This window comes from Calypte anna, chromosome 1, assembly GCF_003957555.1.
Source record: "Calypte anna isolate BGI_N300 chromosome 1, bCalAnn1_v1.p, whole genome shotgun sequence".
Taxonomy (NCBI): domain Eukaryota; kingdom Metazoa; phylum Chordata; class Aves; order Apodiformes; family Trochilidae; genus Calypte; species Calypte anna.
This window is the reverse complement of record NC_044244.1, coordinates 51,984,428-52,009,548: the sequence shown is the minus strand read 5'-3', so window position 1 is coordinate 52,009,548 and position 25,121 is coordinate 51,984,428. Positions and strand designations below refer to the sequence as shown.

At 47.5% G+C, this 25,121-nt stretch overlaps 3 protein-coding genes across 9 annotated transcripts; 2 read left to right on the top strand and 1 right to left on the bottom strand.

Annotated features, from left to right (window-relative positions):
• Positions 1-9,113: 9,113 nt before the first annotated feature.
• On the top strand, positions 9,114-12,004 carry CBY1 (chibby family member 1, beta catenin antagonist). Of its 3 annotated transcripts, none has more exons than XM_030456591.1 (5): positions 9,114-9,197; positions 9,438-9,694; positions 10,373-10,478; positions 10,563-10,678; positions 11,421-12,004. In XM_030456591.1, exons 2-5 carry the CDS (start codon positions 9,617-9,619, stop codon positions 11,499-11,501), a joined length of 381 nt encoding a protein of 126 aa, XP_030312451.1. In that variant the 5' UTR covers positions 9,114-9,197; positions 9,438-9,616; the 3' UTR covers positions 11,502-12,004. The 3 variants fall into 3 exon arrangements, with proteins under 3 accessions (XP_030312451.1, XP_030312458.1, XP_008494377.1); XM_030456598.1 differs by lacking the exon at positions 9,114-9,197 and having other exon boundaries at positions 9,371-9,479; positions 9,558-9,694; XM_008496155.2 differs by lacking the exon at positions 9,114-9,197 and having other exon boundaries at positions 9,371-9,694.
• A 202-nt stretch (positions 12,005-12,206) lies between these two features.
• On the top strand, positions 12,207-14,339 carry TOMM22 (translocase of outer mitochondrial membrane 22). Its single transcript, XM_030447732.1, has 4 exons — positions 12,207-12,362; positions 12,476-12,594; positions 12,918-13,035; positions 13,533-14,339. Exons 1-4 carry the CDS (start codon positions 12,255-12,257, stop codon positions 13,605-13,607), a joined length of 420 nt encoding a protein of 139 aa, XP_030303592.1. The 5' UTR covers positions 12,207-12,254; the 3' UTR covers positions 13,608-14,339.
• A 211-nt stretch (positions 14,340-14,550) lies between these two features.
• JOSD1 (Josephin domain containing 1) lies at positions 14,551-25,061 on the bottom strand. Of its 5 annotated transcripts, none has more exons than XM_030447694.1 (5): positions 24,283-25,061; positions 22,895-23,725; positions 18,628-18,756; positions 18,321-18,515; positions 14,551-16,911 (listed from the first exon to the last, which is right to left on the bottom strand). In XM_030447694.1, the coding sequence occupies exons 2-5, from the start codon at positions 23,077-23,079 to the stop codon at positions 16,812-16,814; spliced, it is 609 nt and encodes a 202-aa protein (XP_030303554.1). In that variant the 5' UTR covers positions 23,080-23,725; positions 24,283-25,061; the 3' UTR covers positions 14,551-16,811. The 5 variants fall into 5 exon arrangements, with proteins under 5 accessions (XP_030303554.1, XP_030303563.1, XP_030303579.1 ...); XM_030447703.1 differs by having other exon boundaries at positions 14,555-16,911; positions 24,288-25,061; XM_030447719.1 differs by having other exon boundaries at positions 14,555-16,911; positions 24,318-25,061.
• Positions 25,062-25,121: the final 60 nt, after the last annotated feature.

Sequence of the window (25,121 nt, the reverse complement as noted above, 5' to 3'; positions counted from 1 at the left end):
GACTTCAAATGCTCTCACTGGCATCAGGTTCAGTGTTTGCAGCCTCCATTCAGTGCAGCCTCTGTGTACATTTACCTCTGCCTTTCCTGCCACCATTCATGCTTTTTTCCCTGCTGCTTTGCCCAAATACCTTTGCCATGGTTTTCTCCTTCTGCCTTACTGTCTTTGCTCTCTGTGCTTAGAGCTCATTTGTGTGCCAAAAGAACCATCTATTCCATCCTCCTGAAACACTAAAAGAATGACTAAAACCCCAATGAATCCATATTAGCCATTTCGAGGTAATTTTTTGTTCTGTGCCCAAGTACAGTGTTGATGCTCTTGTCCATCATCTGGGTCATTCTGGTCCCAAGATTTCAAACCATGAATTCAATCAGAGGCTTGCAATTAAACAGCCAAAGCTTAAGTGCCGGACACCTACAGTTCCTATTGGCTGCAAAATAAATGCTTACAGTGGAGCATTAGAAAAATGTCACTACCTGCCTAGGTGACATTTGTTTTGGAATCTGCAATCCCCATTTTTTACTGACCTGATTATCCTTGTTTGCAGCCTGTTGAACACTGGCTCAGCTGCCTCAGTTTGGATTACAAGCTTTTCCTTGTTCTACACGAAGCCTGACAGACTGACATGATCCCTGACAATAAGTTATCACCAGCAGTTGTTCAGTCTTGGAACTGGATGAGAAAATTACTTCAGCAGTAAATGAATGAACGAATTGTGAGAACAGCCAGTCTGCTGACCCATGAAAACAATTTAGCTTTCTTTTGGACTGATAGGATTTAAATCTTCGGAGACTCAGATTTTCATCTGCGTTTATTTCCAAAATGAATCAAATTACATAGATGTGTGAGCTGTGAGATAGTTTCTAAATATGACACCCCTTCCCTCCCAGTAACCTTAAAAATACAAGATTCTTCATAAAATTTAAGCAGTTGGTGCATAAATAAAAGTTAAATTTCATTTCCCTTGTACCACATCCTTTGCTTACTTCTTTTCTAAAGGAAATGTCTGCTGTATCTTGGCTGCAGAGCACAACAGAGACAGTGTGTGTTGCCTGTTGCCTGCCACAAGGAAGAATCCCTTTCCAGCAAACTTAGAAAATGAATAGACTTTTGATAATTTTGAGGAATTCTTTCTGAATAGTTAAAGAAAAACTCCTGTCATCAGGCAGATTTATAAAAAAATCCCAGCCAGCTAACTTCTGAGTAACAGGAGCAAGATGAAGCAGTCAGCAATGGATACTTTTAATGGAAGCCTGAGCTTCTGTGACACATCCACTTGCTGGCTGCACATCCTTGTGAACATATTTTTATCTTACATTCGTGTACAGTCTTCTCTAGACTGCTTGTCATCATGAAGGAATCTGAGGAAGGGAGGCGGAATGAAAATCACAGTTCATAAGTTTAGAATCCAAGACTTAGATCCATGTTTATGCAGAGAGAGCACCCTCCACAGGGCTCATTTTGCTTGGGTATTCAATGAAAATTCAAAATGTTTGTTTTCACAGCCCCTTTTCCCTTGAGAATCAGTGAAGATGCTGCTTTGTTGATATTGAACACACTGACACCATGCAGCTCTTTATATTATAACTCTTTTGTTATGAAGACCACCTTCTGCCTGGTCCTACTGTATCTCATGTTTTCACCCCTTGCTGCCCCAGGAAACAACACAGGACTAAGACAGGAGATTGAAAACAATCAGATCTATCATTTACTGCTGGAAGTACAGGTAGCTTTTGCAGGTCTTGGAGGAATGGATTCTAAATCTGGTGTCCCTCAATAGCTTTTACTCCAGGCTTGCTCATGTCATGGGTGAGCAGCCATCCACATTCCCTAAAATCCCAAAAAGCCACCTTATCTGCATATGAGCCTGCAGCACATACCCAGGCCTGGAAAGGACTTTCTGGGTCACAAAGTCCATTTTTCTGCCACTGCAGACACCACATCATCTAAAGCCCACATTATTTCCAATTTTTGCCTTTGAAAAGAGTCCATCCACAGGCACAGAAAGAAAAAAAATTCTAACAGAAAGAATCAGGATAGAGTAAGTCCTGCAGATCAAGGCATTCTTGATCTGGTTTGGTTACTACACTCCTATTAGATTACTATACTCCTATTTAGATTAGCAGGGACTAAGGAGAACTGCTTATATCAGTGTTCTGGTGACTCTTCCTTCCCTTTGGTTGCAGATTGTTCATCTCAAGTAGTTCTGATTCCAAATGGGAATAGTTTGGAGATCTGTAACTACTGGTCTTCCCCAGTGTCCAGTCTTATTCATCATCTTCATCAATGACCTTGGGTGAGGGTATCTGAAGGTATCTTCAGCAAGGTTGCTGGTGATATGAAACTGGGAGGATTGGCTGATGCACTGGAAGGCTGTGCAGCCATTCACTGTGATCTGGAAAGACTGGAGAGCTGAGTAGGGGGGAAGCCATAGGGATAGTTCTAGGGGAACCTAACGAGGTTCAACAAGAATGAGTGTAGAGTCCTGCACCTGGGGAGGAATAAAACCATGCACCAGTGAAGATCAGAGGTGGACCTGTTGGAAAGCAGCTCCATGGAGAAGGACCTTGGAATCCTGATGGATAACAAGTTACCCATGGGACAGTATTGTGCCCTTGTGGCCAAGAAGGCCAATAGTATCCTGGGGTGCATTAAGAAGGGTGTCCAGAAGATCAGGAGAGGTTCTCCTTCCTCTCTGCTCTGCCCTCATGAGACCACATCTGGAGTATTGTGTTCAGTTCTGGGCTTCCCTGTTCAAGAGAGACAGGGATATACTAGAGAGAGTCCAATGAAGGGCTATTAGGATGATCAGAAGACAGGAACATTTTTTTATGTGGAAAGGCTGAGAGACCTGGGTGTGTTTAGTCTGGAGAAGAGAAGACTGAAAGGGGATCTTGTTAATGTCTATAAATATCTGAAGGGTGGATGTTAAGAAGAAGGGGCCAGTCTCTTTTTAGCAGTGCCCTGTGGTAGGACGAGGGGCAATGAACATAAACTGTAACACAGGAAGTTCCACCCCAGAATGAAGAAAAAATTTTTTAATATAAGGGTGATGGACTACTGGAACAGGCTGCCCAGAGAGGCTGTGGAGTCTTCTTCTCTAGAAACTTTCAAGACCTATCTGGACACATTTCTGTGTGACCTGTCCTAGGTGATCCTGCTTGGGAGGGGGGTTGGACTCGATCATCTCCAGAGGTTCCTTCTAACTTGTATGATTACGTGAACAGTCCCAGTTAATGTAGCTTCTCGGGGTTGGTAGTGTGCCTAAGTGGAGAGAAAAAAGGAACAGTGGAAGAACGTGGAAGAGAAAGGAATATTTAGCACTTTCCTTACATCTTCATAGTGTGTTATTCACACTAAGCTTCATGTTTTCTTATGATGCAGTATCACTTCTTTCTACAGAAAAAGCGCAGTTGATGGTCATCTAAGACATGAGATAAAATAAGCTTCAGAGGGGATTCTGAATGCAGGCCCCTGTTTGCTCTCTCATACAAATACCACAGCAACTCAGCCCCAAGTCCTAACATCTTGTCTCCAGCAGCAGGCAGATGGGGAGGGTTACAACAGAGCACAAGAAACAAACCCATGGAGAGTGACCTTTTCCCTGGTATATCCCCCCTGCATCCACTCATCGGGAACCTGCAGACTGGAAGTTTAATGTTTCAGCATCTCCTGCAAAGGACATTTCAGCAATCCACAGAAGCAGATGACTGTGAAAGTAAGGATGCAAAGAAATACATGGAATCAACCAGAGAGTAGCCAGATGACAGGAACTAAATGACATAGAGCTTAAAAGAAGGTTTTCCTTTTGTGTGGATGTATCCTGAATGTATCCTCTGAACTTCCAGTCTCCCTGTCTCCAAGGACAACCTCCTGCCAAACTCTGTCAGGAAGCAATGGATTCTTTCCAGAGTGTGTAAGTGGCTGAACTACCTGTCTATTTGCTTAAACTCTTTAGGGTCAACAGTGTGACAAGAATGCTGAATAACAACTGGAAAACCTCTTCAGATGTCTGTAAATCTTACAGCCAACATCACAGCATCAAAACATTTCTTCTTCCCCGTTTCTTTAAAGAAGGTCGTGTTAGCAAGAGAAAACAGACAGAATGTTAGTGCAGATATTTAGAACTTTAAGATGACAATAAAAGCCTGCTGGGAAAAAGAGAAAGAAATTTAAGAACCCAGGAATAAGTAAAAATGCAAAGGCAGAGGTAAATTGGGTGATTCCTTGGGTGAAAAATAGAGGGCAGACGTGAGTGACTAGAAATCAAAACAGTGCTTTTCCCCCATTTAATTCTTTTACTTTCTGCATTAAGGGCTACACTAACCAGAAGACAGTGGCATCAACTTTCCTGGGTTTCACTTGGTGATCCAATGCAGGGATAGCACCCATGTCAACCCAGCATCCTCAAATTTTGGTAAAACTAATGGTTGGGCATTAGGATTCCTGCAAGACTTAATGAATAGATGCCTTCACAGAATTAAAAAAAATCTCTATTTATAGGATAAATATTAGTTTCAGGTTACTCCTGTAGTGACGAGTGTCTCCATCTCATTTCCTTATGTTTTCTTCGCGTGGCTATATGTGCTTTAACGAGGGCCTCCTGGTGGTGGAATCTGGTACAGTCAAGCAGGAGAAAAGCAAAATTCTTTGCAGGGGAGTTAGGATACTAAAAGAAGGGACATCATTAACTGCAGAGCACTGAGGCGAAAGGAATTAACTCACTGCTGAAGAAATTATTTGGGCATGGAATTAATTTCAATATTAAAAAAAAAAAAAAAAAGAAAGACTGTATATGTTTTAAATTCAGCCTCATTTAGTCCAGCAGTCAATGTAGCAAGTTTCAAGCTGCAATAATTACAATAAATATTCTCTCTGACACCACGATAAGCCTAGAGCAAGCCTATTGAATTCACCAGTCAGTGAGGTTTCCCTGTAATTATCGATATAACAGAGAACAATAATAATCCCATAGTGTATATGAAAAAGGAGAAGAGAAACACTACGGAGTTAAAAGCTGCTCTGAAACCATCTCAGCTATAGGTTCTGTATCGCTTGTGAACTAAAAAAGTCAAAGAAGGTGCTCCAAATGAGGCTACCAAGAACAGCTTGAGTCTGTTCCAAAATTTCCACATTGTCATGTGCTTCAGCCCAGTTTCCATCCTATCACTCTCTCAGCCTTCCACCAGCATTCTCAAAGATCTGTTCATAAAAAGCTACAGCTTCCATGCCCAGTGACCACAATATGCAGGTTTGTCACTGTTTAATGAGCTTTTGCAGATCCTAAGGGAGTTATCCTCTAATTATTGTACTGGAGGAGAGAGCATACACCAGGTATTCACTTCCCTGCAAAGCAGCAGGCACAGAGGGATGCACAGTGCTACACCATAATGCTTCTAACATTGTGTAAAATCATAAATCAAAATACTCTTTTAGCAGGAGGATGATGCAATCTATTGAGAGGCAATGCTAGAAACAGCAAAGGTTTCCTCTTGTCTCAGTACCTACCTGATATAAGTGGAGAAATAACCACAAAAAAACTACTGCTAGGAGAGCTGGGGAGGTTGGTGCAGTGAGAAAATTCCACAGCATTTTTTTTAGGGAATCAAATCTGGCAAGAAATAAAATTTAGTAAAACCGTGCAGAGGAAGAAAGATTCCTGAAGCAAACCGCACCAAGAAATCAAACACTGAACCTCTTTTTCTTGCTCTCGAACTCCTGGAGTAGCTTTCTGTACTCTCATTCACAAGCTCTGGCAAGTGTAAAACTCTTCACATAGATGCTATCATCTGTGCACACAGCAGCTGGGCACACAGAGTTATGCATTCACCTTACAGGCCAAGGCAGTGGCCTTTTCCTGCTGTCAGAGAAAGAAGCTGTCAGGGATTGTCTTGGATGGAGAATAACTGTGAGATCCTGGATAAACCAGACAGCTTAGTTTTACAATAATTATAATGTGTCACTACAATACTAATCCTGCTTAGTGCAAGGAGATTTCAAGACCACAACTGTGCTGTGAAATACAGGCTTCTCCTAGGAAAGTAACCATTACTATCCCTGTGTTACAGGCAGGAAACATCCTGACCAGACATTCTTAACATTTCTTTCCTCCTCCCCTCTACCTTCAGCAACAAACCCCTGAAGTATCTCTAAAGGAAACATATGTGTCTTTGAGCATCACATGGAGATGCTTCTCTCAACTGGAGCTATGCAGTCTCGAGCATTTGGAAATTCTTCCCTTCCCTTCCCTTCCCTTCCCTTCCCTTCCCTTCCCTTCCCTTCCCTTCCCTTCCCTTCCCTTCCCTTCCCTTCCCTTCCCTTCCCTTCCTTCCCTTCCCTTCCCTTCCCTTCCCTTCCCTTCCCTTCCCTTCCCTTCCCTTCCCTTCCCTTCTCTCTCTCATTTCTTTTTTCATTTTTATGATCCTTCCCCTTTTCTTTCCTATCTTTTAACTCTGTTTCCCCTTCTTCCTTTCCCTTTCCCTTTTGCTTCCTCATTTCTTCCCACATTTCTTTCTACATTTCTTCTCCCTTTCCCTTCCCTTCATCCAGCTCTATACAATCAAAATACTCCCTAACACAGAGCCACCCCACTGTCTCCCTCCCCTGTGTATCCTTCCTGAAGAGCCACCCATTGCAGCATTCCAGTCATCCCACCGTGTTTCTGTGATGGTGACTGTATCACAGCTGTCTTGCTGCACTATACCTTCCAGATCCTCCTGCCTGTTGCTCAAGCTGTGTGCATTGCTGTAGATGCACTTGAGCTGGGCCATCAGTTTCACCCCCAGCATTGCCATGCCACCCCTAGGCTCATCTCCAGTGGGCCTGGTTTTATCCTCTCCCCCCTTCAAACTCAGTTTAAAGCTCTCTCAGTAGACTCCTGCCAACTCCTGGCCAAGAATCCTTTTCCCCTTTGTGGAGACTTCCACTCCATCTCTCACCAGCAGGTCCACTGCCATGTAAACACCCCCGTATCAAAGAACCCAAAATTCAAACTTCAGCCACGTGTTGATCAGGGGTGCTTTTCTGTTCCTTTCAGCATTCCCTACCACTGAAGGAACTGAGCAAAACACCACCTGCACTCCTGAACCCTCTACCATTCAGCCCAGTGCCCCAAAGTACCTTTTTATTGTCTTCCCCCCTTTCCTTTCCCTTTTCCACACTAAGTCAACATATTTTTTGTAAAGTGTCACAGATTCCTCAATGGAAGTTCTTCTAACAGTGAAACAAGTAATTTCAGTTCACTAAATTAGAATCATAGGATCATTTTGGTTGGAAAAGACCTTTAAGATCATCAACCATTAACCCAGTACTGCCAAGTCCACCCCTAAACCATGTCCCTGAGCACCCCATCTACACGGCCTTTAAATACCTCCAGGGATGGCGACTCCACCACTTCCCTGGGCAGCCTCTTCTAGTGCCTGAAAAGCCTTTCAGTGAGGAATTTTTTACAAATATCCAATCTAAACCTCCTCTGACATAAACTGCTCTTGTTCAATTACAGACTGGAGAAGTATTTTAAAATTTAGAAAAAGAGTGGTGTTTTGCCTCTCTGATATAAAAAATAGTGGTGATATGTGGTGTATATCCTTGCCATTCTTTCAAAATATTATCCAAACCAACTACCAAAGCCACCTCCTGTGAAATAGAATCCAGAAAGCAACACAATAAAACTAAAATTATCTCACAACGTGCTGAGAAGGGAGGCGTTTGTAACATCCACAAAAATGAGGACACCGGGACTGTTTTAGGGGACAGTTTATTTATTAAAGAACAGCTTCCTCTTCTCTCTACATTTTGCTCCCTCCTGGAAGTGTTTTGCCCCCTCCCTGGGAGCATTCAAGGCCAGGTTGGATGAGGCTTTGAGCAATCTGATCTACTTGGAGCCAGATGACCTTTAAGGTCCCTTCCAACCCAAACCAGTCCATGATTCTGTACGTATGAGTAGGGGAGATACCCTCATCCATCACTGGGCACTGAGGTAACATTACTGTGTTTTAGAGACTGTTTCAACCAGTTTAACCCCAGTCCTTCTTCCGTGTTCCCAAAGGAGTGTAATAATTTACATATTAAGTTATATTTGTTCATTTAACCTATGTAACTTTGTTTATAAAATATAAGCATTAACCGCAAAGTTATGTGCCAAAAACATTCTGTGACTGTGACAAATTGTAATAACTTACATATAATGTTTGCTCATTTAACCTAAGTAGAAAAATTTTAGTGTATTTACTTATAAAGGCAAGATAGAAGTAGTGAAAGAAGATAAGGATGTTAACTGCAGAATGTACTTTAGAGAGAAAAAGTGTGTTGTGACAAAATGCTGTGTAATCATGTTTAAACGTTCCTATAGACAACCTTTGTTGAAAGGGGTTAACCAAAACACAGGCTGTGGTTGCATAAGAAGAATTAGTGTAGAAAGGGGTTAACCAAACACAAGATGTGTCTGTATAAGAAGAATTAGTATTTTCGGCTGTGTCTGCTCAAGAAGAATTAGTATCCTCAACAGATTTCGAGCTTTCCCAGCAACAAGGGGCTCACACGGCCATAAAGGACTATAAATACCTAAGAAACTTTAAGGAAGTTGTGCTGTCTTGTCGGAGCAGAGACTCCCAAGCACCCAGCGCTGTTTTTGCTTGTTGTCGCTTGCTAATAAATTCTAATTGTTTTTTTTTAATTGGCGTGTCCTGGTCAATTTTTAGGACCTCTAATTTATAACAGGAAGAGATATCCTCTCCCTTGGTTGTTTATCTGCAAAACCAAACAAATAAATAGGTAACTCTCAGGAAGCCTTTCACCCAGCTGAAGCAGTTTAGAGAAGGCTTAAGGAATCACCAGGCACCACATCTCGTTTGCTGCAGCCCGACCACGGGAAGAGCCCCATCTCCGGCCCACCTCCTCCTCCGCCGCAGCCTCGGGGGCCGTAGCGGGCATCCCTTCGGCCAGGCCCTCCGCCGCGGCCTCCCTGCCCGGCTCCCGGAGCGGCGGTCCCGCGGCACATCCCAGCAGCCATCCCTCCCGCTTCCCGGCAGCCGCCACCTCATCCCGGCAGCCCCGTTAAACCCCATTCCCGCCCCCGTCGTCTCCATGGCAACGCAACGGCCGCAAACCGCTGCCGGGGCGGGCGGCGGCTACGGCTGAGCCCACCGGCGCCCGGAGGGACGGGGGAGCAGCGGCAACGGGAGCGGCTGCCTGGAGAGGTGCTCTCATCCCCCCGCACCCCCCCACTCCGCCGGTGGAACAGGCTGGCCTAGCCGCCCCCGCACCGCGGGGCTGACCGTACCACTCCGGGGGAGAGGGGGGAGATGGCGGGAGGGAAACAGAGGGCGAAGGGGCCATCCCGGTGGCGGCCCGTGGGGAGAGGGAACGCTCTCCCCGCTTCTCCCCTCCTAACTCCCTCCCCCCTTCAACCCCCCCTGCCCTGTGACCCTTCCTAACAGGCCGGGGTGCGCGGCGTGAGGAAAAGTGGAGTCTGCTGTGAGGTGAGAAGCGGGTGCCAGGAGAGGGAAACCCCCTCCGCACCCAGGCGGCCTTCCCGTCTCATCGCCTCGGTGCTTCAGGGGCTGCCCCACCTCGGGGAGCAGGGCCAGGCCCTCGGGAGCACCCCATCCCCCCAGCCATGCCTCTCTTCGGCAACACTTTCAGCCCGAAGAAGACTCCCCCCAGGAAATGCTCCTCTCTCTCCAACCTGCACATGGTGAGTCCTGAAGGGAATGCTTGCTCGGTGGCCGGGGATGAGTGGCTTCTGGTGTGAGCACTTACAACCTCTTACAAAAACTCCCAGCCCTGCCTCTTTGCCCGAGCAGCACCGCTGCTGCAGGTTGATGGACAGACACCAGGTAAGAAGGTAAAAATAAAATAGCTTGGGGCAGGAGCATCACAGAATGGTTTGAGTTGGAAGGGGCCTTTAAAAGCCATTTAGTCCAACCCCCTTGCAGTGATATCTTCAACTTCATGAGGTTGCTTAGGGCCCTGACCAACCTGGTCCAGAATGTTCCCAGAGATGGGGCTTTTACCACCTCTCTGGGCAGCCTGTCCCAGTGTACCACCAACCTCATTGTAAAAAAGCCTTCCTAATATATAGTCTAAATCCATCGCCTGTTGTCCTATCATCACCTCACCTGCCCAGAACAGTTTCACCTAAAACTTGTTTCCAATGGTGTTTAAACCCAGGGGGGTGAGTTTATGTTTGGGTGGGCACAGTAGCAAAAAGAGACAGTCCTCTGCCACATCAGTACATGGCTAAAGGAGGGTATCAGGCTACAGAGCCAGTGGGATCAGCAGCTTCCATTGGAACTCTGGTTGCTTAGAAATGGGAGAGCAGGGGCTGGATTTGAGTTTCTGTCAAACACTGAGTCTGATCTTCTCCCTGCAGCTGGATAGATCAACCCGTGATGTTGAGCTGGGCCTGGAGTATGGCATCCCCACCATGAACCTCGCTGGCCAGAGCCTGAAGTTTGAAAATGGCCAGTGGGTGGCAGGTAGAGTGCAGCTTAGCATGCTTTGGTCTGAAGTAGCCACGGTTGGCTGACAATCTGTGTTTTGACCTTTCTCTTTCTTTCCAGAATCAGGAAACTTCACGGGGGAACGTAAGGAAATGCAGCGCTTGCGCAAACGCAACCAGCAGCTAGAGGAGGAAAATAACCTCCTTCGACTGAAGGTGGACATACTGCTGGACATGGTGAGCCTCTGCCCAACCTCCACCTGCCTGCAGTGGCAGAAATGCCCCAGCAAAGGGTGCTGGGACCAAATCTGTTCTCACTGCACCCCCCTCTCTCTGCTTTGCAAGACAGCTGTAATGGCAGAGCAAGTCTGATCTCCTCTGCAAGAAGAGGGGAAGGTCTCCTGCAGCAGAGCTTGACTGTAGAGAACACCCTGGCTGGATTAAAGAGTCTCTGAGAGTGCCATGTCTCCCTTTTCTGTGCATTTTTCTTGCTACTTTCATATGGCATTTTTCTTGCTACTCTGATCTCTGCCCTAACTGTGAAACCAAGCTACAGCCACCCTTTTTGGTCACAGGAAATGAGAGCTTCCTTCTGCTGTGACAAGTGGTGTAACATCTATATGATGCATAAACCTGTGAATCCTGAAAAGATTTCCAGGGCCTAAACGACCCAAAATTTAGCCTTACCCAGACACCACAGCTTTCACACTTAAAATCTCAAGATGTTTCCAGTGAAATAGGAGACACTTGTATTCTCAGGTTGTGACATAAAATCAGAGAAGCTGCCGAGGCAGAAACACCTGGATGCTTGCTCTTCTGCAATATGAGATGCTTCTCTGGGGGGAGAGCCACCTTGGAGTCCTCTCAGGAGCCTTTGCATCCTGCCATACCTGTCCAAGTGGCTGATTCGGTGTTAGCCCCAGGGGGAGGTTCAAGAAGTAGCTCACCCTTCTCACTATCTATCCAATGTGTGTTTCAGCTCTCGGAGACCACAGCTGAGTCGCACCTGATGGAGAAGGAGCTGGAGGAACTGAAGCACCACAGTCGGAGGAGGAAATGAAGAAAAGGAGGAGATTGGAGGCTGGGGGGGGTGGGAAGCCCTGAGCTTCAGCTGGGGCTGGCCAGGGTCTCCTGGCCGTGCCGGTACTGTGTGTAGGTACTTTATTTTATGGGACCATGTTATGGGATTTTATTTTAAGTGACCAGGTGCCTTCAGCATTAGGTGTTGCTGCAGGTATCACGTATCAGCTGGCTCGGTGCCATGACTCTATTAATTAAAGCTCACGTTGTTTCTCAGACCGCTTTGCCTTGCCACATTCCCACCCCGCAGCCCAGTGCCTGGTCCCCTCTTTCCTAATGCAGCCTGAGAGGCTGGTGGAGAAAATCTGCCTCCAGGGGGGACTGTCTTGCCTCTTGTGCTTGAAACACGGGGCAACCTCTGAAATCCCTCCAGATGTATGGCCCAGGGGGAAACTGTACGGGGGTTGTACAGCGTCACCGCTCGCCTTTGGCCGGCAGGATTGTTCTCCGGGGTTTTACAGCTTATATACATAAACATTTACATTGAAAAACCGGATTCTTCGGCTGTTTATTACGCAAAGGGTCATGCTGCCGGCGGGGGGGAACCGAGAGGAAGCCGGAGGGTACCGGGGGGTACCGGGACTCGCGGAGGGAAGCGGCAGGAGCTCCTCCCGGCCGCAAGGAGCCGCTGCCTCCCCTGCAGCCGGCCCCGCCAGTGCCCCGCCCCCTTCCCGGCGGCGCTGCTGCCGCCTTTCCGCTTCCGCGCCACCCCCTCCGTCCCTGGCTTGTGGTGATGGCGGCCGCTGAGTCCCTCTCTCCGGAGGAGCTGCTGCCCAAAGGCGTCTCGGGCAAGGCCGAGGAGCTGGAGGACGAACTGGAGGAGGAAGAGGACGACGAGGAGGTAGCGGTCGGGCCGGCGGCGGGGTGGGCCGGGCCGGGCGGATCGGGAGGGCAGGGTGACCCCGGCGGGCGGCTCAAGGCCGGTCAGGCCTGAGGCGGTACTTGTCCCCGTAGCTGGACGAGACGCTGGCGGAGCGGCTGTGGGGGCTAACGGAGATGTTTCCCGAGAGCGTCCGCTCGGCGGCCGGAGCCACTTTCGAGCTCTCGCTGACGGTAGCGCAGAAGATGTACAGGTGAGGACGCGGCGGGATGGGCCGGGTCGAGTGGGAGACCCTCGGGAGCGAGTCCTGGCGGGTGCGGGGTGGCTCCGCCCGCTCCCTCTGCGGCTTTGGCCGGGGGTAGCGAAGAGGGGAACGGCGTGGGCCCCCTCATTATTTCTGGCCGGCGCGGGCAAAGTCGGCTGGGGAGGGCGGGGAAAGGTGCTGTGGATGGGCCGGCTCGGGGGCGGAACTCGGGGCGGACGCTTTTGTCTGAGGCACGGGAAGAGACCAGCTCATGCCTGCAGGCAGCAGCTAAAGCACCGGTTCGTATTCCTAATGTGCTTTCTTCTCCACAGGTTCTCCAGGGCAGCTCTGTGGATCGGGACCACCTCCTTCATGATTTTGGTTCTTCCTGTTGTCTTTGAAACTGAAAAACTGCAGATGGAGCAACAGCAGCAGCTGCAGCAGCGACAGGTGAGACGGGAGCATTCCAGCTCTCTCTGCTGGAGGGCTTCCAGGCTCGCTCTCCAGTGTCAGCTTGGGGGGCCCACACCTCCTCCTTGTTACCAGCTGTTGGAGGAGCCCAGGGAAGAGAAAGATTTTCATTTGTTATAAATTATGGTTCATCTCACCAGGAGCTCTGGTTGGATGTTCCAAGGGGATGATCTTGCTGATTCCCAGTAACAAGGCAGTGGCAAACACCACCCAGCTTTCGCTGGGCCAAAATGCAGGGAGCACACATGAGCCTAACCCAGCAACCTCCAAGCCTGCCCCACGTGCATTCGGTAGGGCTGAGCACTAAACTTGGATGTTGTAGCAGGGGAATAACTGATACTGCAACACCTTCTGGTATTGCAGCTCGTATTGCTGGTACTTTCAGTGTTCTGCCGAGTGGCTGTGGGAGGGGAGGGAGGTGCCAGGCAGCCATGCTGTGTCCTCACAGACCCTAAGCTGACCTTTTTACCTTCCAGATCCTCCTTGGACCCAACACGGGGCTCTCAGGGGGAATGCCAGGGGCCCTGCCACCACTGTCAGGAAAAATCTAATTTGTGGGAGCTACCTTGGATTCATATCATGTGGGAAGACCTTGAGATGATGACATGCCGAACTGTTGATTTGTTGGGTCAGGGCATTTTATTTTATTTCATGTTTTTTCGGTTGTTCGGTTTTTTTCTGTTTGTTTTTGTTTTCCTTTGGGACATTGACCTGTTCATTATGTGGGGGGGGGGACGGGGGGAAAGAAGCCCCCCCTCTGGACCTGACAGTGGCTCCTGTCTGCCTCCTCCCCCTCCGCAGAAGTCTCGATTCTCTCCTTTTATCCAATCAGTGCACCATAGCCCCTCACAGACTTGAACTGGGGGGAGTTACTCTTCCAGACTCCTTGTGCCCACCCCTCCCCAGCCACCCCCCCCCGGGACACAGGGCAGGTGGTGGCCAAACAAAACAAACCCTCTGCGGGCTCACTGGGAGCCAAAGGACACTGGTGATAGGAGGAGGGACCTTCCCCATGGGTGAAGCCAAGGAAGGAGGGGTGCAAGGAGCCATGGAGATGGAGAATGCTCTCCGGGAAGACGTGCGTGCAAAAACACTTTCACTGCAACTCTGCGTGTGTGTGTGTGTGCGTGTGTGTGTGTGAGTAGTGAGGGAGCAGCAGGCTGGGTTCAAGACGATCACATCTGCGCCGGTCCTCTGCCTCATAAAGTAGACCTTGGGATGCCGGCTGCGTATTTTTTTGTATTGAATATTAAATAAATCCGACCTGAGCAGTGTGGTTTTAATAGATGTCCTTTAGGAAGGCTCAGTTTTTCCAGAGCTGTTGGTGGCTTTGTGAATGGAGACCCTTCCATTTAATGCACAGGGGGACAGACATGGCTTTGTCACCTTCAGGTGGCTGAGGAAGCTCCATGTGGCATGTGGGAGCGCTCAGATGCTCCCACCTCAGCACCACTGACTGATAATTGAAGCTCATAACTTTTGTTTTATAACCAAAGAAAAAAAATTTTATTTTTCCTTTACATACTTTGTTACAGAACAATTGAGCTGAACATACAGAAGTGATAGGACATTTATATGGAAATAAATTTTTTTTTCCATTTTTAATATTTGGTTAACCAAAATACATCTCTGTAAACAAACCCAAGACCAGGCTCTAACAAAACCAAACAAGCAAGAAAACAAACAGGGGCTTCCCCCACTCCCAATCAGTGGGACTGGACAGGCTCTCCTCCCCTTGCCTCCCCGCGGGTGTGATCCTACACCTTCCCTTTACCTGAGCAGCTGGATCACACTGTTACCCCTCCTCCACGGGAGAAGTGCTGACACACAGGGAGTGGAAAGTAGCCCCAAAATATTTTAAAACATCTTTGCATATTGTGCACTGCTCTGTTGGCTTGCAGTTTCCATGCAAACAGGGTTTCTCCAAAGTGCGACTTTGATCAGCATAGAAAACATTGCTGTTGAGATTTTTATTTTTCTTCCCCCTCTTGAAGAAATGGCTTCAAGTCATGAGCAGGACAGCTGCAGGCTGCACATCCTGCCTGTAAAGTGTTTAAAAAGTCCACCAGCTGGTATTGGTCACTGGAATGTATTACGAAATTGGACTTTCTGTCGAAACATTGGGTCTTTAAAACTGAAGTGCAGATCGCCCTTGGCTGTGGGAGGCTGTGCTCAGAAGACTGCAACACGGTGCTTGCCAGGCATCTGGGGGTGGGTGAACATCATCACACAGCTTCTGTTCTGTTAGGAAGGTGTGAGTGTGGTGGTCTCTCAGCTACGAGCACCCGCTCATGCATTTGCGGAGCTCTTGAGAGAAAAATATCAGAGAAAAGGTAGTTGCAGCCCCTCCCTTCACAAGCTCTTAACACCACTAATGAGGCTGCCTGCACAGAAGAGGGGGATCCTTCAAGCTCCGTCACATCCCGGAGACTGCAGTTGAATGGAGACCATGCCATATGGAAAGGAGGGAATCAAGCAGCAGCTCAGCCAGGAAGAGCTGAACACAACGGTCTCCAAAATTCAGTGTTTCCTCCTCCTGCTGTGGAAGGCATGACTGAGCTACAGCTTACCCCAGTGACTGGGGATTCCTTAGTGTCTCCATGTCTAGTCACTTTTCCCCACGGAAGGGAGGGGAGGAAAAAGCAATTAATCTGTTAATGGAATGTTTGTTGGCTAATGCTGTAAAATAGGTTGGTTCAATTACCAGGCCAGGGTCTCTGTAATGCTCCAAGGCTCTGGTGGGCCCCCTGTATCTCCCACATTACCAACTAGTAACTATAAAAAGGGAAAAAAACTGACAATTACAAAAGCTTCCCTCCTCAGCTATTTTTGCTTTGTAACTTTACCTCTTTCTGGGACATTTCACATGGTGTTCATGACTGTGGGCTACACTTCTAGAAAGAGGGAAGTAAAAGGGAATGAATTCCTCTCCAAACCCCTTAAGTTTTATTCCTGTATCCCAGCAGCCCCATGCAAAAAACCAAACCAGATTCTAAAGGTAAAAAACCAACAACAAACCCAACATAGCACAAAGAAACCCAAGCAGACTACTGCTTCTCTCCACTCCAGAAACCTGATACTTCTCAACTGGCTCGCATTTGCTTTTTCCACATTGCCTTGGCCAGCCACATGCTGCTGAACAACTGCTCAGAACATACATAAATCCCTGGAGACACTGCGGAAGAATCCTTTTGCTACCCGAAGAATTTCTTGAAAGATGATGTTTTCATCATTGTTTTCTCATTCCTGGCACAAACCATCCCTAAGAAGCAGAGGGCTTTGCTGAGCACCGTACCATTCCTAGTGTTTGAGAGTGTCCTGAGAGACCCTTAGGAGTTGCAGCCGTCTTCATGACGACTTGTTTTGGAGGAAGTGACTTGGGAGGGCAGTGTCCCACCACACAGAGCCTTGACCACGATGTGTGGAAAGGGAGGCCAGAGGCTTCTGGACACCCTCATCCCAAAGCCCAGTTTCAAAGAGCACAACACCTTCTAGTGAGCTGAAGGGCAAGCAGCTCACCCACCTTTGCAATTAAAGTGACTGCCTTCCAGTTTCCTCTGCTCTGCCCTCAGTTCTTCCCCACCCACCACCCCCAATGTCCTACACTGTTGCCCTATTGCACCAAGGAAGGAAGAGAAGAGCCTAACGAAGGAAGTTCCAGGTGAGGAGAGTCAGGGCACCGCTATCCGGGTTTCAGAATGTCAGAGTTGAGTAAAGGGGAAGAACTGTAGGTGGGAGGGCAGAGTTGGTCTGGGTCACACATCAGCTCTCCAGCTCTGATGTGCTTCCACCTCCTCTGGCACCACCAGCAGGAGTTCACAGTTCTTTCCTCTCAGCTGTTGTTTCAAGAATTTCCTATTGTGAAGAGAAACAGAAATAAGTGCTACTGAATGTAGAACTCTGTGGCCTTCTACCGTAAGTAAAGGCAACTAACCCAGCAAATGTAACAAGAAATGGATGGAAAACCCACACATGCCATCTTTTGTTATTTTTTGACAAAAAAACCCCCAAAAAAACCCAACAAAAAAACCACCACCACCCAGAACTATTAAACTTTATTCAACACATCTCTAACCCAGCAAGTTACTGCAGAATCAGATGAGTAGGATTTTAACCTCAGCAGAGACATCTACGGAGATACCACTTTGCGTTTTTCCAAGGTGACAAATACAGAATTAAAACCCAGTTCAGTTTATTTGGACTCTGGGATCAAGAATCCCACCAAATTCTAAAAGAATTTCAACAAATCAGGAACACTTTTGGAAAAAAAACAATCATCATTTGGATGTCCTTATGGCAGGCTGTAGATGAAGTCTGGTCATTTGACCAGAGGGCTCTGTAGCCCCTTTCTGCCCATAAGCTTCTTCTAATATCAAACTCTGATTATCTCCAGTAACTATGAAATCAGTGCTTCCTCTGCTATCTTTCAGCACAGATTTCCAAAATTCCTTAGACTGGAAGCCCTCATCTATGGATGAAGAAGAACACATGCAGGATAGAATCCACCAGAAGCTTTGCTCAGTAGTTCCAGAACTGCATTACTTTATCCCAGATCACAAGAGGCTGACATTGACTTAAGCAAGACTTAAACAGCATGGTAGACTCTGCAAATACTGCTCATGTGTAATCCCCATCTCACTACAAGATGAGGCAACAAAGCTGCTAGCAGGCTTTAGAACATGATGGAGCAGAAGCTGAACAGCAGCTGAGAGCAGGTGAGATTTTACAAAGTAATTACAATAAGCATCTCTTGTTACAATTGAAGAAGGGAGTCAAGCCAGAAGCACATGGTACACTTATGTAGGAGGGTGACTCTCAGCAAGGAACTTTCACTGTTGTTGGGAATAAGGCTGCACTTCTATCTGGGAAAGCCTTTTGCTGGGCACATGCACACAGAGATCACTACTGAAGAGGCAAAGAGATACTGATACTCTCACATCAGAGGAGAAGGTGAGGCAGAATACACCTGGTTGCAATTGTCACTAACATTAGACTCGGCCTTCACCTTCATCACTGGTGACAGAGCCAGCTATATAAGAGAAAATTCAGGATTCTGAGTTTACAGGGGTCACCTCTGGCAAAAGGATTTCCCTGGTTTCCCACAAACAGGGCATAAATCTAAGCAGAGACAAGAACTTTATTGCTACTTCAGTAGCAATCTTTGCTACTGAAGGTCAACCACAGTTTCAACAGCTAAGTTACAGATTCCTCACCTTCAATAAGGAAGGGTTTGCAGAGGAACAGGATACAAAAAGAAATCCTACCTGAGCTCGCTTTCACCTCCAATCCACTCGGGCACCTTGAGTTTGGAGTCGAGGTTGTAGTACGTGCCTCCCACCTCCCGGACACAGATCCAGTGCTGTCGCTTGAGGGGGAGCTTCAAGGGGCCCCAGCAGAGGCTGGAGGGCAGGTTCATGATGAAGCCCATCACATTAGACAGGGCAATGACGTTAACATCCCTGGAAAAGCACACAAAACAAGACAGCAATAAAACTACATTCTGGCTCTTTTCATCTCTTTCTCGTTTTTACAAGCAGCATCCATCTCTGGAATTCCATGACTTCTCAGTACCTGCGCTTGTCCCACCAAACCGCCTCGTAGCCTTTGGTCTGAAGTGCTGCCATGATCACATTAACATCATAGTTCCCATTCCCCAGCATGCTCTTCTTGTGGGGCGTCACCATGGTGTTGGGAGACAGCCTGCAAACAGAACAGGAAGCTGCTCTAGACAGCATCTGTATTCCACACTTCTGCTTTTATCTCGGAAGCCCATTTTCAGGGTTTTTGTGTTCAACATAAGAAGTCTCTTGCAATACAAAGCATTCCATGATTCTATTCCACTCCCTCCTGGACTCAACAAAGGGGCTGAGAAGCCTAAATAATGCATTAAAAATAATTTTGATGTAAAAAGCATCCAAAGATCCTAGCTTTGATGTGAAAGAGACCGCAAAACAGGAAGCTTTCCCCCCAGACACACCTTGAACTGGTACTTCTGAAGGGTGTTTCAATTATTTTTTTCCACAATTCATGGTTGGAGTAAATGCCAGTTTACCATTTACAACAACATTTATCACAGTTTCAATAGTTCAGCAGTCAATACCAGTCTTAAAGACTAAACAGCAAGAGGCAGGCAGGCTGGCTGCAAAAAAGAATTTTCTCCCCCAGCTCCCCTACCCCAAGGTGGATGAAAGAAGTATTGAGACACAAAGCTGAGAAGATATTTGAGCTTGTGAGCTTTCTAAAGCACTGTCATTGCTATAAGATAAAAAAGATAAATCTGTTTCTGTAGATAACTAAGCAGCTAACCTTGTTTCAAACAAATATCTTTAGCTTTAGTTCACAAGCTTGCCTAGACCTCACTTGGATTACTATAGCATTTAAAAATCCAGAATTGCAGTCCATCATGTTACACACAAAAACATAAGACAGTCTTGACACAAAAGCAGATAATGGATATGAGGTATAAAATATGAGCACAAGCAGCAAAAGAACCCAGACAGACACTTTTATTGTTTTATAGTTCCCCCACAAGAAATCTAGTAAGGAGGGGAAAAAAACAAGGGGGTGAATTATTATGAAGATGACAGACAGGCTTCAACAACTGGAAGAGCAAGCACAGGGGGAAACTGGAAGCAGAGAAGAGCAAGGTCATGCAATGACAATCCAAAGACAGTCAAGCCTGGGATCAGTTCTGCTGTGATGAGTTGCTTTTTTGATTGGTAAGGGCTCTGTTAGTACTGCTGGTTCAGAGTTCAGATGTTTCATATCCATGTTTCACCTGCCCCTCCCTCACATCAACTCCATTCCCCAAAACTCCTGATGTTTCTGCATGTTTCTTGCTCAGCCTTTAGTGCAGCTCAAGTTCTGCAGACACATTTCATCCAATGAAAATCCCTCAGCCCTTCTGCATTCCTCCTCTTGACAGAGGAAGTTCTTCTTTCAGACCAACCAAAGCCAGAGAGGCTATGGACAGGTAGCATTTTGCATCATTTATTAGTTTTCTTGCAGTGCAGCAGACTACAACAGAACAACCTACAGAAAGGGGAAGAGTCCAAAACAACATGGTAATAGGAGAATCTATTAATACCACTGATGAACTGTTATAAGCAAGGCTCTGAAAGTTATACTTTCAGAGAATCATCATTTCCAGGCTCCAAAGCTCTGCTGTATTTCACTCATCACAAAGATGTGACTGTAGCTTGTCACAGCTCTTCCAGCATCTCCTTAAAGCAAGACTAATTGGCTACACTTCCTCAAGATCACTGCATCAACCTATTAACTCTTTTGAGTGTCAGGGAGCCAACAACCCTACAATTAACAGAGAGCACCCTTTGGGCTGCAGAATCACCCTCTTGAGGCACTGTTTTCCAGAGAGAAGCTTATTTGAGAGCTGAAAGAACACATTTATCTTTGTTCCTTCCTGTAACTTTCAGAGTCACAGAAATTAGATTAAGTGGGCAGCAGAGGTGACACATGCGAAGAACTGGTACCTAATGAACAAACTTTAATCAAGAATCATCCCTACTCACACACACTTAAATAGGGGACTGAAGGACTCTGTCCTGATAAGTAATTAAATCACCAGCCCAAAGTTGTTTTTGTTTTATCTAGGCAATAAGCTAAGGAAGACTGACAAAGCTGCACAGAAATCCAGGTAGTAATCCTCCGAAGCTTTCTAAGTCAGAAACTTTCACCAACATGTTTGTCTTGACACAATGGGCTCCAAGCTGCCTGTACACAGCTGTCTTTCCTTATCAGGTTTCAATGCACAGACTCCAGTGAAGCAAAGAGATTTTGTTTGTATCTCCACAAAACACTCGGAACATGCAATCATACTTCCTGCCACAAAGGCCAGAGAAACATCAAAAAACGTATTTCTTGTGTTAAAGGAAAGGAGAGAAGAGTGACAACAAAACCAGAGATTAGACCAAGTTCTGGCACACACTTGAGATGATAATCATCAGACTACCCTGGCCTTACGCAATGGGATGCAGGAAAAGGCAAACTAATGATTAAGCAATGTGGTTCAATCATTCGTCAAGGGATTTGGAAAAAGCTAAGGAAAGCTTAAGCTTATTTGTGATTTTGTTACCTTGTCAACAGCGAGTTTAAAAATCACACCTTGAAACATTACTGTAGCTTATTAAAATATCCACCAGTCCTTTATCAACACACAGAATACACCTAGACACAGGAAAGACATATGGAATAGTAATGTACAGAGGACAACTAAACCCACACCTCTTCAAGGCAAGTCAAAGAGCTAGACTCGAGTAGTAACCCAACCAACATGCAGAGGCACTGGAAATTCTTAAGCATAGCTCATCCATTTCCTAGAGGAATTTCTACACAGGGATGAACCACTATGTGCATCTTGATTAAAATATTAGGATGGAACAATACCAGGCTGGAATCAAAGACAAATTCTCCCTCCTAAAACAAGAGATCCAACAAGATTAAGATTACAGCTTTTTGAGAGGTATCATGCTTCACATTAATTCTCCCTCATCAAAACCAATGAAAGCCAACTAATTAGATCATCACACTCCTTCTACCACATGAACTGCCTTTGTTTGCTTCAGGCCAATAGCAATCCATCTGTGATTAAGATTCTGACAGTTGCTGGTCTGAAACAAACCCACAGTGTCTTTACATTGGACAAAGAGTGCCTTGAACCTCCTACTGTGCAGCTCCACTTGAACAACAATTTTATTTATCATAAACAGCATTTAAACCCAGTATTTGCTGTATTCCATAACTTTTTTTTTTTTTTGCTAGAGTCACACACCAGCACCATAAATATGCTTGTTTGCAGGACAGCAACAGGCATACAGCTCATCAGCACAGGGTACTACTACCCCCGTGTCCAACAGCACCTGTGCAACCCCTGCCATGAGGCATGACTGCCTACCTGTCACAAGCACAAGATGCTGAATACCTGTTACAAGCAGTTGACAAGGAGCACTTATACATTTACAACATCTGTATACTGAGTATCAGAGTAACCCTCTTTTCTTATTAGATTACTTAGTTTCAGCAATGAAAGGTCACCAGAATTTTCAAAGGCACAAAACGGAGAATTTCCACAAAGCATTGAAACAATATAAAATAAACACTGAGCAAAATATGAGCTATTGTACAGGCCACATTAACAATTTACATTTATCCCAGTAAAACTCAAAAACACATCTATTATCTGAAGCTTCTGGGAACATTTAGCATTAGATCCCCACAGAATATGGGGATCTAGCTACCAAAATTAATTCCAGTTTGAGAGAGCACAAAAGGTCTTGGTGCATGGAAAAAAAACCCAACATAATATTTGAAAAAATTCACTTAACCAACTGAACAAGGAGTCATTCACTTGGCAAAGCTAATTTCAAAAAAGCTTAGAAGTGTAGCAGTACTAAAACAGAAAGTTCTTATGACAAAACATTTTGCCATTTCTGCTATTTTCACTCTCCCGAGGCAATCCCAAAATCCATTAATAACATCAAGATAACATTGCTACATAAGGCAGGGTCAAAAATACAGAAGATGGGGAGAAGATGCATTAAGTGGGTGGGGGAGAAGACAGCAGTCCAGCCACATGACAGCATCTGCAATGAAGCCCTTGGACACAGAACTGGCAGTCAGAATAGTTTAAGAAAGAAGCAAAAAGATAATTTCTGGAGGAAAAAAAATGGGGAGAGTGATTTTAAAGGAAAGTTACATTCTGTTCAAAGCAGTGGCACACTCTGAACACCCTTTGCTCTATTTTTCCCCTCAAATGAAATCTGAAAATTCCTGAGCCAAAGAGGACAAGGGGAAGCTAATGCCAGCACAGAGAGTATCCTACCTCTGAAAAATCTCCTGTAGAGTTTCCCTAGTGAAGGCGTTGCTGTCCTGGAAGACATTGTTGAGGGCATGGAGAGCACACAGTTCCCTACGCTGCTTCTCATGGTAAATATGCAGTGGTGGTTGCTGGAGTGGCTCTGGTGATTCCGATTTGGTCTTGTCACCTTTCCATGGCACGCAACTCATTTTCGCATAGAGTGGATGGAGAGTAGGTGGTGAGAAAGGCAGAAGGCTGAAGTTTCTTCCTCCACAGTCACAACAGCAGCCCACTGCCCTGTTCTTCTGCAGGCTAGCGCTGCTTCCAGCTCACAAACCCTCCTCTTGTGTTTCAGTTTACTCAGTAATTGCCTCTGATGGCTGGTTTTAAAAACCACATAAAGATCTGCAACATATTTTCCCTCCTTCCTCTCATACCCCATAAAATGTAATACTTTCCCCTTCCCCCCCAGAAAAAAAAAAAGTCAAAAGAGATCAATCCACTTAGTGTCTAGGTAACTGCTGGAATTTATCACATCGCTCCTTTTCTTCCATCTCCTTTGGTCTCTAGTGCCACTAAAAAGGTACCCAGAGCAGGTAACAAAAAAAAAAAACACCTTCCCCCTTCCCCCAGAGTGCCAAACTGGAGAAGATGAAGCCGGCTTCTGGTGCTGCCTGTGGGAGCACCGAGTGGTTAAGGACTTATCAGCTGCATTCCTCCATTCCTTTGGGAATGACTGAATCCAGGCAAGAAGATGCCAACAGCTTGGCAAAGGAAACCGCTCCTTGCTAGGCCACAAAAAACCCCAAAAAACCAGCTCCAGGCTCCGGGGAAGGCAATTCCTCACAAGTGACCCTGCACTCCAGTAAAGGGAAGTCTCCGTTAGCGACAAGAAGCGGCAGCACAAAGCCCGTGAGGGACGAGGGGAGGGCAGGCAGCAGGCGGCACCAGCCCCAAGGCCTGCTCCTCACCTTCCCACCCCGCACACCCCCACCCCAACCCGGGGCAACGGCCACTCCCCACAGCCCGGCCCCACACCCCCACCCTATCAACCCCCCCGCCCCGGCCCCGAGGAGAAACCACCCGCCTAACCAACCGCACCCAACCCCCGCCAGGCCGCCCCCTCCCCTCCCCTTCCCTCCCTTAGGGGCTCGCCGACCGGGCCGAGGCACCCTGCTTTTCCCCCCTCAGGAGGGACGTGAGGAGAGGGAGCCCTCTGGGCCCCAACGCCGCCTCACCCGCTCCTCGGCCCCAGCCAACCCACAACCGTCGGGCCACCCGCGCATGCGCGCCCACCCTTGCTCTTCACTCACTCACACACACACACGCGCGCGCGCACACGTCCCGCCCCGTGACACCCACACACACCCACACCCACCCACCCAACCTAACCCACCTACCCCCCCACCCACCTCACCCGCACTCCCCTGACGTCAGCGGAGCGGACCCGAAGTGGTGGCTTAGGGGCGAGAAGGAGGAGGCGTTGGGGGGGGGTGGGGGGAGGATTTGGGATGTGTCAGGGGTCCTCCCCATTCGGAACCGCAGCCCAGCCGGTGCCCACCTCCAGACCGCGGCCCCCGGGAGGGCAGGGGTTGCTCCCGGCCCCGCCGCTAATTACGCTGCGCGACCTTAAAGGGGGAAGGTGGAGGGGGGTGGTGGTGGTGGGAGTTTAGTTTCCCTGTGCTTCAATTTCTCCCTTTTCTTCTCGCCTGCTTAATTAATGAGGGCGCTGAGCCTCACGCTGTGGTAAATAATCCCGGACAACTGGAGTGGTTTTACCGCCTGGTGAATAAACATGAATCCGCGCTTTCTGCCAAGCTGGAGCTGCTGGCGGTGGAGAAACAGGCCGGGCGGCTTCCCCGCTGCTCGGGGGTCACCGTCCAGCCCGTAAAACCTCTCAGCGGGCGGGACTCTCTTCTTCCCTCGGCGCTGACGTCCCGCTGGGGCTGCTCCTCATGGCCTGAACGCCGAGGGCTCCAGTGGCCGGGGCAGCAGGGGGGCTTTCCCTTTGGAGCCCAAGGCCCGACAGGGTGGCGGGCCCCTTCGGTCAGCCCTTCTGCCCAATCCCCCGACGGACTCCGGGCAAGGCGTGAGTGGTGCAGGTACGCTGGGTCCCCGATGCCCAGGCTGGTCGCCCGTCCCCGCTACCACCGCGGAGCGCCCGGGCGGGACTGCTGGGCCAGCGACTTGAAGGAACAGCCGGCGCGCTGGCTCCCCGTTCCATTGGTCGACACAACTGTCCGTCAAAAGC

Coding starts and splice junctions, on each gene's coding strand:
- JOSD1 (XM_030447694.1), bottom strand. CDS start 23,079: ATGAGTTGCGTGCCATGGAAAGGTGACAAGACCAAATCGGAATCACCA. Junction 18,516..18,627: donor GTTTGGTGGGACAAGCGCAG/GTACTGAGAAGT, acceptor GTGCTTTTCCAG/GGATGTTAACGTCATTGCCC. Junction 16,912..18,320: donor GGAGGTGAAAGCGAGCTCAG/GTAGGATTTCTT, acceptor TCTTCACAATAG/GAAATTCTTGAAACAACAGC.
- TOMM22 (XM_030447732.1), top strand. CDS start 12,255: ATGGCGGCCGCTGAGTCCCTCTCTCCGGAGGAGCTGCTGCCCAAAGGC. Junction 12,363..12,475: donor AGGAAGAGGACGACGAGGAG/GTAGCGGTCGGG, acceptor TTGTCCCCGTAG/CTGGACGAGACGCTGGCGGA. Junction 12,595..12,917: donor GTAGCGCAGAAGATGTACAG/GTGAGGACGCGG, acceptor TCTTCTCCACAG/GTTCTCCAGGGCAGCTCTGT.
- CBY1 (XM_030456591.1), top strand. CDS start 9,617: ATGCCTCTCTTCGGCAACACTTTCAGCCCGAAGAAGACTCCCCCCAGG. Junction 9,695..10,372: donor CTCTCTCCAACCTGCACATG/GTGAGTCCTGAA, acceptor TTCTCCCTGCAG/CTGGATAGATCAACCCGTGA. Junction 10,679..11,420: donor TGGACATACTGCTGGACATG/GTGAGCCTCTGC, acceptor TGTGTGTTTCAG/CTCTCGGAGACCACAGCTGA.